The sequence below is a fragment of the Petromyzon marinus genome, chromosome 4 (assembly GCF_048934315.1).
Source record: "Petromyzon marinus isolate PM22_M1 ecotype Great Lakes invasive population chromosome 4, UKy_Petmar_22M1.pri1.0, whole genome shotgun sequence".
NCBI classification, from domain to species: Eukaryota; Metazoa; Chordata; class Hyperoartia; order Petromyzontiformes; family Petromyzontidae; genus Petromyzon; species Petromyzon marinus.
Window position 1 is genome coordinate 22,136,967 of NC_133670.1, and position 13,266 is coordinate 22,150,232.

A 13,266-nucleotide genomic window follows, 5' to 3' on the forward strand; every position below is an offset into this window, starting at 1 on the left:
CGATGAGCACGGCTGGCTACGTACGGCGCGAAAGAAGTCAAACGTACACACCGCACGTACGTACGTGCATACGTGCGTCCACAATGCTTGCAGTCCCCACCGTGATGTTGGCCACAGACCGTGCCGTGCTGGACTTTGCTCACAGCAGGGTACACCACCCCCAACCCCCCCCTCCCCCCAACTTCTCTAACGTTGTGGGCTCTGGGAATGTCTAGTGAGCGGCTTAGACAGCTCACTCGACTGGAAAAACGACTCGAAACGTTGACACATCGTCGCATTCATCTGCGGATTTGGCTTTTTTTTTCCTTCAAAGCAATGCCCAGAGGGTTTCGCCCTAAACTCGTGTCCCTCACCTCCACCCATCGACCGTAAATAATTACCGCCGGCGTTTGCTGATTGCCGTTGCACACCGCAAGCTCAGTGGCGTCGCCAGGGCCCCTGGGGGGGCTTGGACCCCCACAACCTGGGGGCTTGACCCCCCACAGAGCCTGGGGGCTTGGCCCCACAGCCTGGGGGCTTGGCCCCACAGTGCCTGGGGGCTTGGCCCCCCACAGCCTGGGGGCTTGGCCCCCCAGAGCCTGGGGGCTTGGCCCCACAGAGCCTGGGGACTTGGCCCCCCAGGCTGTGGGGGGCTTGACCCCCCACAGAGCCTGGGGGCTTGGCCCCCCACAGCCTGGGGGGCTTGGCCCCACAGTGCCTGGGGGCTTGGCCCCCCCCAGAGCCTGGGGGCTTGGCCCCCCACAGAGCCTGGGGGCTTGGCCCCCCACAGTGCCTGGGGGCTTGGCCCCACAGAGCCTGGGGGCTTGGCCCCCCAGAGCCTGGGGGCTTGGCCCCCCACAGAGCCTGGGGGCTTGGCCCCCCAGTGCCTGGGGGCTTGGCCCCCCACAGAGCCTGGGGGCTTGGCCCCCCAGAGCCTGGGGGCTTGGCCCCCCACAGAGCCTGGGGGCTTGGCCCCCCACAGAGCCTGGGGGCTTGGCCCCACAGAGCCTGGGGGCTTGGCCCCCCACAGAGCCTTGCCCTTGGCAACGCCGCCGCCGCGCCGTGATCTTTGCCATGGCTACGGACATCGCCGGGCCCTCTCGGGAATGCGAAATGATTCCTGCGTAAACTTTTTTTTTGTTTGAGCTCGCGAAATCACTTGACGTGAAGCGTCGCGCGTTTTGCGGTGGAGTCACTTGCGCGTGTGGAGCTGGGTGGGCTTTCACAAGTCGGCTCGGACGCGTGCGTTAAGCCTCGTCGTTTTTTGTTGACTGGAATTTTGTGAGTTCTGTGTGTGTACGCTCCATACCGTGTCTCGTTATGCTCTTGAGCTGGTCCAGTATTTTTTTGTTCGTGATGAACGTTAAAGTGCATCCCCGCTCAAACGAACTTGGCACAATGCTTGTTTTCACTCGTGGCCCAGAGCTAGTGATGGAAATTACACGTTTCTATGGCGACGAGGAATGATGTATTACTGTTGCACCAGGGAACCCAAAACACACGATTTTGTTTGTCTCACTGGGATGTTTTCTTTTTACAAATATTCGTAGTGATTATATGTCCTATGATGTATAGTGTAGGGGTTAGCACGCCAGTGTGTGCTTGTTCAAAAGTTCAAGCTGCGTGATGGTTACCTAATTGAGCAGGAATGTGCACCTCTGTGTATAAAAGTGCTTAGTTGACCCGATGATTGATAATTGCATGTCTTTGTCCTGGACAAAGTTACAAAACTAAAATGTGGGGGGGGGGGGGTCAATATATAAATATTAACAAATAGCTCCAAGCCTCTTTCCATCAAAGACAATCTATTTCAATGGGTTGTTACCTGGTTAGTAGTTCAGAGTCTGCAGGCTGTGTGTGTGTATGGCTGGGATCCCAGCACAAGTACGAACTTCCATAATTACGGTAAATCCTCCATCGTCCCTTAACGAAGGGGTGGCGGATGTTTTTTTTTGTGTGTGTGTGTGGATTTTGGCCTGGCAGGGCCTACGCTCGGAGGTGGAGCTCGAGGTGAAGGAGCAGCTCGAAGGAGTGAAGCTCTACTTCACCGCTCTATGCCACGACGGCACCGTGCTGCCTGGCCAAAAGAAATGCACCAACCTGCGCGAGGGCGACAAGGTGACGAGGCCGCGCACACGGCACGCTGCGCTCGCACGGAGCGCTGCGTCGCGCTACGAACCCGGCGACCCGAGTTCGATTCCCGGCTCACGGCCAACACCAGCGACGATTATCTGGAACCGGTCCTGGGTCTCTCCAAGGTCAACTCAGCCTCAGATGAGTACCGGGCGCGGTGTGTAAACATCGCCACGAGGGAGACGAAGGCAGCCGGACGTGGTTGCTGGCCACCCACCACCTCGTGTGCCGTTCCGGCCTGCATAGGTGCTCGCTAACAGCGCTTGCTCCACAGCACTGGGTGTATCACAATGCATCCTCCTGGCAGTGCTTTTCAACTCCTGGAAGTGTAAAGTCATAAAACTAACCGCAAAGAGACATCTCTTAGCTATACCTTCCAAAGTTGGCAAGTATGTCACTTAACAATTTTCTAAGTATTATACAGAGTAAACAAATACAGGATCTTTTGATTTAAAGCTTTCGTGACTGCAGTAATTCATATTCTTAGTTTTTTCGGTAAAGTCACGTTGAAGAGAAACAACAAAAAACTAAGAATATGAAATACAGGATCCTTAATACACAGCACTCCGAATTCTGCATGACATCCTCTTCCCAGAAAGTCGCTCGATTCGTTGCTCTTTGCTTTGACAACATTTTGTCGCTCAGGAAACGCAAAACGACGGTAAGCCTTAGCAACAAAATCACTCTGTTGTCGACAGTGCCCCTCGCGATTCGATGAATTGAAACAATTAGGGGTCATGATTCAATTCAAGAATACATTCCTTTTTTTATCGATTGCATTGAACGCAGCAGCATCTAGTGGCAGCAGGGGTCACATAAACCCATGACATACGACATCTAAGAATCGAAAATACTCTTATCTCTTGATGCGCTCAATTGTATGCATCATGAGCGTTACAATCAATGTTTTTGTATCGATCAATGCAGTTGTTAAACCCCTGCACGGCATGCGGAGCGCACACACATTGCTCGCAGACGCGCGTGCAGTACACAAAACCTGAGCAGCAGACGTAACATGCAGACACATGGCAACCACAGCGCCTGACTCACTACACCAGTTCCCTGTTTAATCACCAGCAGCCTTCGAGATTGAAATCCTACATTCCTGCACTCAGACATGGACATTGGCTGTCCTGATCCACAAAGTGAACTTTCATTTTGCTAAGCACTTTGGCACAGGTTGTTTTTACTTATTTATTTGATTCGCTCCACCAAGGCTCGATGGCAAGTCTTGGACAGTAAGCCTTAGAAAGCGCCAAATTCATGCAGTCTGTCAAGCACCTTAGGATGGGCCAGAAGGCTCAGAGCCCAGAAACGGGGCAGGCACAGGAGGCATGTGAGAGTGCTCGTATTGAGTCTTTAACATTGGGGAGGGATGCAAATTTTCCTTTTTTTTTCAAAGGCAGCAGAAGTAGCGTGAACATCAGATGGGGTCCTGGCCTGCGTTAACCTCTGTCACACGAGAGGCTCTGCCTTGCTCAGCTCCCAGCTGAGAGCCTGGCTGCATTACTCACTTTCATTGCTCCCAGCACGGGTTTCCTGTGTGCCGTTTTAGCTGTCATCGGGTCACTAACAAAATAATTTATAGGCATCTGCGTGTTAAGGTAGGTATGTCATTTTGCGCATGACTCTGTAAATAGTTGCTACGCTGTGTGCATGACGAGTGTGCATTTCTGCAAACGAAATTTGGGGCAATGGTATTAAAATAGGAAATGTACATTTTCAATAGCCTGTGACGTAAATCCTATGTTGAAATACTTGCAGGTTGAAATGTTCACGAATAACTTTAAACCCTTTTGTCAATCCATATTTGGATGAAGGTCTCCCCATGCCCTGTCAACACGTGGGGGGCTCCCCATGCACTCACCCTGCTGGTCAATGCAGGTTGTGAAGGTGGCGGGCCCTGGTCTAATTCAGACATCACTTGCTGATCATGTTAGTTGTGGCCAGGAATCAAACTAAACTGCCTAAACATTTTATTTATTTTACCAGGTAAGGCCCACTGAACTGTATAGCTCTTTTTCGTAAGTGACCTGGCCACAAATAAGTTCAACAAAGTGGCTAATCACATGGAAATTTATAGCAGCCACATACTCTAAACACATGATTATAAATGTGGAGGGAAAAACCAGAGGACCCGGAGAAATATCCACGCGACCGCGGGGAGAGAAACACGCAAACTCCAGATATACAGGCGTCAGGTCGGGATGGAACCCACGACCTCCTGCATACCAGGCGAGGTAGTTAACATCTCGCTCAGTGTGCTGACAACTGTGCGACCTACTGCGGCACCGCACCAACCCTGAATTCCTGTATTGTCATGTGTGGTGTGGTGCTGGGGTGTAGTGGTTTAAGACTCTGTGCTACAGTCTCAGTACAAATACTTTTAACACTCCTGGACTTAACACCATCATTGCTAAGTGGTACCTGAACGCATCATAGAATGCTCCTAAGTTAACCCGATTTGAAGTGAGTGCCTGGTACAGTGTGTGCGCGTGCATCAACACTGAAGGGACAAAGGTGGATGACAGTAGCAACTCCCCGTGTGCTGTGCCGCTCTTAATAGATGCTCGCCAGCAGCACCTTGCACCTGCAGTTTATTTGTTTTCAAAAGTGGAAGGAAAAAGGGGAAGATGTAAAACCATGCCGATAGAAGCAGTGGTATGAGATCTAGCAGAAACAAATATTGAGAATGAACAAGGCAGTTGTAGGCACCGGAAAGTCTCTTGGCCCCGTCGTTACGTTATGTTAAATTTATTTCGCGCCGTATGTAGCCAACCGTGATAATCGGAGGTGCGGGGGAAGGACAGCAAATTAAACATAAAAAGCGGTTTTAAAGAAATACATGTTAAATCTTTATTTAAAAGCGCATAGCTCCAATCACGAATGAATGACCTGACCGAAGGAGCAGACGATGATGATCACGACGGTGAATATTCTCACTTCTGTCGCACGCATTCCTTCGGCCTTTGCGTGAACACACCTACGCCTAGCACGTTCGTACTCATGTTAAATAACACACTCGCCCGCGCGTGTCCACGCCGCGCCGCTCCCCACCGCCACCAGGTTCGCTTCAACGTGTCGGTGGAGCTGACCTCGTGCCTGCCCGGCACGCACACGCTGCTACTGAAGCCCGTGGGCCTCCGGGACGTGCTGCAGCTCGAGGTGACGGCGCGGTGCGGCTGCCAGTGCGAGGCCGCACCGGAGATTGCCAGCCCTCGCTGCACGGCGGGCAACGGCGACTACACGTGCGGTGTGTGCGCCTGCTCGCCGGGGCGGCTCGGCCCGCGATGCGAGTGCGCCAGCGGCAGCGGCGGCGACGAGGGGGGACCCGGCGGAGGAGGAGGAGGAGACGGAGGAACGGGCGAGTCGGAGAGAGAGTGCCGGGCCGAGCCTGAGGCGCCCGCTTGCAGCGGGCGCGGCGACTGCTTCTGCGGGACCTGCCAGTGCCACGGTAGCGAGTTCGGCCGGATCTACGGGCAGCATTGCGAGTGCGACAACTTCTCCTGCGCTCACCACAACAGCAACATCTGTGCAGGTGAGCGCCCATTCATTGTGCGGGCCCCACGCCTCTCTCAATGGAGAGCCAATATCTGAATTGTGCTGGATGTGGAAATGTTCTTATCGTGGTTGGTAACACTCCTGCCTCACAGCAAGAAGGGCCTGGGGATCGATTCCCCAATCGGGTGGCTTTCTGCGTGGAGTTTGTATGTTCTTCCCCGCCTTCTGAATGGGTTTCTCCTGGGTTCTATGGTGTCCTCTAATAGCAATATCGGCCAAACATCTGAATGCTGACATTGCCCTGAACATAACTCAATTGGGATTACGCAAAGCAATTTTTACTCGCAACTGTGAATACTTGGTAGGAGACTCCTGAATAAGAGCTTCAAGACTCCTGGGTAAATGTAATGCATAAATAAATAAAGATTCAATACCGTGAACAAATGCAATGAATAAATGATTCGGACAGGCGCTGCATAAATATCACAGCATTAAAGATGTCAAATGAACATGATTGTAGCGGCGAATCAGTGTTCACGCTGGCAGGATCAGGGTGAGGGTGGTTAGCCCTGTACACCTGAGAAATGGAGGCCGCTTTGTCTGCGGCAGGTCTATCACTATGAGTAGCAGCTGAACAGACTGCGGATGGACGATGGTATATGAAGGAGAGGGTAGATTGAGAATAATCTTCAGATGCTTCAAGAAAGCTGGGCATATTTTTTTGCTAGGCTATGCATGCCTTAGTTACCAGTCTATTCATAATCTCCTCAATTACCAGATCTGATCGAGACGTTGTTCATCCTTCTTAGAAGAGTCAGTGACATGACAAGGTTGGAGTATGTTATTCGTGTGTTTTTCCATGTTTTCCATGTGAGGTATCAATTATTATTATTATTATTTTTGGACGATTGGCCAGTGTCCCCTCTGAATTCCGGGCTGAATGGCACCAGCTTTGATAGGATCCTGGAGAGATCTTTCACCAAATGCAGAGGTGAATTGAAGAGGCTGTTGCTGGGCAGCAGAGTCCAGGGAGGTGCTGCCCGCCGCTGCCATGGAAGCCGTCCGTGCCCAGCAGGCGGCGTTCAAAATGGTCGATGGACACACACGGACTTCTGAAACTTTGTTATAAGGCGAGACGGTGTTCCGAAGAAAAAAAAAAGAGAGCATAAAAGTAAATATGTTGTGAAAAAGGGGTGAAAAGGCTGGCCTGCAAAGATGTAGCAAACACCACTTGAGGAAAGGATGACAAAGAGGCTGTGTGGATTCTGCACATTTTGGGTAAGTGCAGTTGGGTATTCAGAAGATAAGTGGATTTGAATGGACGTCCCAGAACCATTATTTTGGAGAACAAAACAAGCAGACTGCCCAATGGCTTATTGGAAGGTCTATTTCTCAGAAACTAAGCTGTATTTGTCAGCGGGAAGAGCTTACATTTTTGCGTATGACATATATATGTATCTGCATTAACAGGTCACATTAGTGCAGTGTGAATCTCAGACCTGACAATAATGACATCAGTAACAGGCATAGTCCTTGAACCTTTATAAGGAAGGCCATGTATAGTATTGGGAAGAGGGAATATACATTTATTAATGTTACCTCTCATCTCAGATTTATAGTTTGTACTAAAGAGCAGAAGCTTAATTTCAGTTTCTTAAGTCCCACTTGGAGGTGCTGTCTTTTTAGATACCGATGCATTATTTAATCATGCAGGAATATATTTTTACTTTACATATGCCTTAGAATTTGTAATTTGTAATTAAATACTTCCTAAACTGATAGTTGCGTTATGAAAAGAAATAATAAGGTGACACTCCTGAGGATTATTCTCTCTTTTTAAGGCAGCCTAAGCATAAAAGTAATGAGCTGTTTAATTCAGAATAAAAATTAATGCAGCAAAAGGCTTTCATATTTATGTAAATCTATCAAAAGTGAATTTGACCATTACCAATGGAAACTGACAATGGAAACTGTATTTAAACCACAGTGTATTCTGTACCATATCATTTATTTAATATATGATAGAATGTGTGAAGATATAATGGAATGCTACTGCCATTTTTTTCTTCTAAATTGGTTACATCATGAGAACCTTGAGCATTAAATCCCTTATTATGCAATGTTATTAAAAAATAATGCTTCAAAATCCACCAAACATGAGGCTGACGTGACTTGTTCTGCCCATTCTCAGTATGGATGTATGACATAAATATGGATGGTATGACATAATTGACTAAACAATGAAAGTCACTCAATAAAAAAAAACACGTACATTCATTTAAATCTAATCTACATACATGGCTTGAAAAGCACCTCTGCTCAAGAGTTTTAAGCCGTTGATCGGGAAATTGTGGTCGTTTGCTATGATGGACAGGAGGGTTGCACACAATCCCTGCCACGTGTCCTTCCACTTAAGGTGTGATATATGGTATTGTCATAATTTGGGGTGACGATGTAATGCAATAAAAAAATTTACCCCCGTAAAAGATTATACATTCTAAAAATAGATATATAACAAGTGATGTCTGCTATCCACACCTCTGATTGGCTACATACGGTGAGAAAGAAGTTCAACATACATACGTACATAAAATGTCAAAATAAAGGTGCAGCTCTGAAATAGCCTGCTCATGCCACTGCTGCTGGAAGGGTCTCTTAAGCTGTCCTTGGCCCCAATCCTTCACCCACCCACACTGACCACCATGGTGAAGTAAAGTTAAACAACACCTACGAAACAACACAGCAATTGCAATAATTAACACAACTTTAGACACTACATTTCATTCGAAATACTGTATGGTAATGTGTTAGCTATAACTTGGTTTTGTGCATTACGGTACTTTGGATATAACTTGGAATTGATATAACGTTGATACATAAAGTAATGACTGTTTGTGAAGTCTCTTTCAATCAGGCTGACAAAATATCCAACATACAAAAATATCCATTATCGTGAGGAATATACAGTATCTTCTTTGGTTCTTTCGGTAAAGTCAAGTGGCCGAAACGTCGTGAGAATATTATTGTGTCATTTTATTTTATCAATTTATTATTTTATTCTCATTCTACGTGACTTTACCGAAAGAACCAAAGAAGATGAATCATTGCAGCCACGAAAGCTTTAAATCGGAATATACAGTACTGAGAAAAACAGAATTATCAATTGCTATAATAAAAAAAACTCCCACTCATAACAAGAAAACACATTTTAAAAATTGCATCTGCGCAGGGTTTGGGAGCGAGTTGCATGCACTTGAAACCTTGTGAGTAGCATCCCCTGTTCCGCGCGAATACCTGGTAAAAAAAAGGGGCCTCTATGCATGCACATGTGGTCAGAGTTAATTCCGCCAGTCCCGCTAATCTAGGAGGGCCAGATGAGAAGGTGGTTTTAAAACGGGGCAAGTGAGAGGGTCCTAATCGGGCTTGGCCACGTACATGCACACACGCACACGTGAAAGAAAAAAAAGACACGAACACATCACCGCATGTTCCAGAATGCACCCTTCAGAGAGGAGAATGTGCAAAGTTTGTGGAAAGCTTTGGGCAGGAGTGGGTGGGGGGGGCTAAGCTGTTTATATATGAATAAAAGTTGTTCTTGTGGGGATGTGGGCAGCTGGGATGCCTTCATTATGATACACGCATTGTAACAAAGGGGCACGGATGCGGAACTAATGACGAGGGACTTGACACAGGGGGCCCTGCGCACGGCACACTCACCAACGAAGACAGGGAGAAAGTTAGGGAGAACGTTAGGAAATGAATGAATAAAGTAGAACTCCGTATATATATTTTTTTTACTTTTGACGATATGTGAATAAAATGTCAAACTATTATTGACTAAACATGACTGAGTCACGGTAGAGTATGAGCAATGGCGTTTTGGGGGGGTTGATTGTACATTGCTATGACGGAAGGAAAACAAAGCAATGTGTTATTTTATTATGAGGCTGTGACGCTACAGTACGTACCGTTCACTGGATAGTGGTCATCATGGTGTTGGGAAAAAAAAAACATTTACGGCCACATTAGTTTGGCATGATGTTGTTGAATCAGTTGAGATTCACAATGTCTGGTTTAAAATTCTGGTTGAGGTCGGGAAATGTAGCAATTCTTTCTCATAGCTGCAAATTGTCTACACATTTATCAGCATCAGATGCAACAGTGGCCACCAAGAAAGATTCCACACCAAGAACAAATATATACACGTGTTTTGATTTAAAGCTTTCATGACTGCAGTAATTCATATTCTTAGTTCTTTCTGTACACTGTTACTTTCCCAAAAATAAAGCATCTTTAACCACAGTCGACTTAAACCAAACTGTATATATACAAAACGATTACAAAGTTATCTCTGCCTAAAACGTTCTTGTCATTTTTCTTAACGAATACAAATCTAGCTGTCTTTGGCAAAAATATATTTATTGCAAAAAAATACGTCTTTAGGGTTAAGGCCACAGCAGTTAACGTTATCTTGCCGTTTTCAGATTAAAACTGCCATACTGTGCCTACCAGCAGTGCTATTCCAAGTGGTAACAGCATCCGCTTTAGTTGCTGGAGATTGTGGGTTTGATTTTCACAGCCAGTGCTACTACACCCAAGCATTTAACCCCAGTACATCCGGGTTCACACTCTGTGTAAAACAGTCTCCACGAAGGTAAAATTAGCATTATTCAACTCTATGTTGGCATTATAGTAGTCGAGAGAATAACACGAGGTATGGGCCAATTTTTTTCCACCATCACAGAGAACATTTATGCAAGGAAGTTCATTCTCATCTCGATGAATTTTGGTTATGACCGGAGGGCAGAGAGGCTGAATGTCAGGCGGTGGGGGTTCACGCTGTGCCATTTAAAGATATTGACATTACACGGACAACAGCAGTGCTTGAATCCATCACAGTTATCAGCAGCTTGAACTCGTTAGGAGGAGGGAAAAAAAGCCAATCGCAGATTGCATTTTACCTCGTCACCTGAAAAGCTGACTTGTCGTTTCTGTAATTGGACACTGTATCGTCTCCAAGTGCCCAAATGTACGTTAAGAGGCCCTTGGCCCCTGCTGCGGCCCCTCTGGGAGTCTGATAAGAGAGGCAGTTGGAACAGGAGAGAACGCAGTGCGTCCAGTTTGTGGATTGACAGAGCCCCGTGGTAACGTGGAGCTCAAATCCCCGTTGCACGCCCACTATAGGGCGATGTTAAACTCGAGCCAGGCTGTCCAGTATCACACCGCTCATCACGTGACCCTCAAATTAGACAGTTGTGGTGAACCCAGAATCCAGGAGCTTTCTCCCTTCTTGTCCATGCACATCTCTAAATGTATATATGTGTACTGCACTCTGAATTTCGATGATGACCCGAGGTCAATTCCCAGCCAGAGCTAACATGGTTGGCGTGTGATATATGAACTGGTCACGCCCCCCACCCCCTCACCAACCCACACTGACCAGCATAGTGAAGTATGGTCAAACAATCCTCATGATCAACACAGCGTGGGGAGGCCTTTATCGAGCAAACAGTCGATTGACAAAGGGCTGGAATTGCTTTGTTATTTCACAAATACCCGCAACAGCACGGCCTCAACTTTCAGGAGCAGTAGAACAAGAGACGGCATAATCTAGGGCAACAGCAGCTCGACTCGGGTGAGATCAGTATAAGTGGCCCCATGGCTCCCCATGAGAGGGGTAATAGAGCAAAACCAGCACTGCAGGGCTAAAACCAGAGAGTCTGAACATTTGGATGGGTCAAGACTTGCATCTATGGCCTGGAGTAAAAGGGTCTGTAATGTGTGTACACATGGATATACCGGGTATTTTTTAAGAGTGCGGTATTTGCTTACTGTAATTATATCTTTGAAGGATATGTCACCATAATAATAGGGGTTTTCCCCTTTTTTCTGGCAACAAAACTGAAACCTTTTTGTACAAGGATTCATGTCTGCATTAACCACAATAGTTGCAGTCAAAATGCAAACAAAAAACACACTGATAATATATGCGTTGTCCTTGAAACTGATTGGTCCACACCAGAGACAGCTTTTTTTAGAGTCTAGTCTCAATTGGTGCTAAACCAGATGACGCCTTTTGGCGTCATCTCAATTGGTGCGAGACCAGATGACGCCTTTTGGCGTCATCAATTTGGCGTCACCAATCAAGACTAGACTCGAAAGAAAGCTGTCTCTGGTGTGGACCAATCAGTTTCAAGGACAATGCATATATTATTAGAGTTTGTTTTTTGTTTGCATTTTGACTGCAGGTATTGTGGTTAATGCAGACATGAATCCTTGTAAAAAAAGGTTTCAGTTTTGTTGCCAGAAAAAAAGGGGAAAAACCCTATCATCATATTTTGGTACTGGCAAAGGAGGTCCAATGATATTTCACCATGTTTTAATTGCCCTGTTTGTCGCTCATTTGGCGAATCACAATTTCAGACATAGCATTGTTTTTCTGATAATATCATCATCTGCAGCAGCATAAATTGTTCTGAATCCACAAAGCCTTTACATTCTTGTGCCACCTACTCTGGCATTGTGCAGCTGTTTATCCGTCTTACTCCTATACACTCCGTTTTCACATTGATGATAAATCATTAAGAAGAGAACACAAAAAGGATGCCAAAGAATGAACAAACAAAGGCTTTGGAATCGTAGGGTCCATTTGTAATGATATTTTATAACAAAAAAATGTGATATTTGTGATGAGCAGTAATGGTCCGTTGGAGGGTTTGGTAGCTAAAATGAACAACACAGTGGGAGTATCGTGGGAGCGAGTCAAATTATTGTTGAATCTTGATTACAGCACTAAATCTTAGCACCTCAATTCCTAGAAAGGCAATGACATGTTGTTGTTCAGCATGGCTAGTTATTATTATTGGATGAAGATAGTTAAGTTACATCCGATGTGTAAGTACAGTAAGTATGTATGTACAGTACTTAAAGAAATGGTGGACCTTAAATTGTGCTTTGAGCAAATAGGTCCCTGTAGGAGGCAAGTCAAGCAATAGGTTTAAAATAATTGGCCAGTCGACTATTCTCTCACATGGTAAACACAATTTTTAACAGAACCTAAAAGTATATACAAAAATAATTGTGACACTCAATGATCTTCGATGGTGCTGTAATTGTCATGCGAGGTCAAACTTGTAGTCACCTTCATTGACCTCTCCACGCTAACTAAATGACTATTATTATTAAATTAGAAAAAATAATCATTACTTAAGGCACATTACACGCTGCATATCATGGCAATCATCATCATCAGCCATTATCTATCAACTGCAGGACGAAGGCCTGTCGATGCCATCACCGTCTGTGCCGAACAATCCTGCAAAGCCATAATCTCATCTCACGTTTGCACAAACTTCATCTCCGCAGTGGGCACTCTTCTCTGATGCGTTCTCTCCTTTGTCCGCTATTCTGTCACCAGTCTCCTCGATTTCACCATCACCACTTGGAGCGGCATGCCCATATCCCATCGAGAATATTCACAGATAACAATGTCCCCGGCGAACGGCCGGATTGGTCGCTCTCAGATGTCGTTTCCGGTTGTGCCGCGCGTTGTTCGGCATGATGTCCGACGTTTTGCTCCACATGCCAGGAGCTTCTTCAGGAACCAAACGACATGCGATTCAATCCACGAACAAATCCGCACCTCCGATTAGC

General features: G+C 46.4%; 1 protein-coding gene across 1 annotated transcript in view; it reads left to right on the top strand.

Annotated features, from left to right (window-relative positions):
* The window catches only part of LOC116938296 (integrin beta-6-like), a 77,861-nt gene that overhangs the window by 52,645 nt on the left and 11,950 nt on the right, over positions 1 to 13,266 (top strand). Inside the window, exons 11-12 of the mRNA XM_032945400.2 lie at positions 1,963 to 2,097; positions 5,179 to 5,650. Of these exons, the coding sequence (XP_032801291.2) occupies positions 1,963 to 2,097; positions 5,179 to 5,650 (607 nt within the window). The remainder of the gene's footprint in view (positions 1 to 1,962; positions 2,098 to 5,178; positions 5,651 to 13,266) is intronic.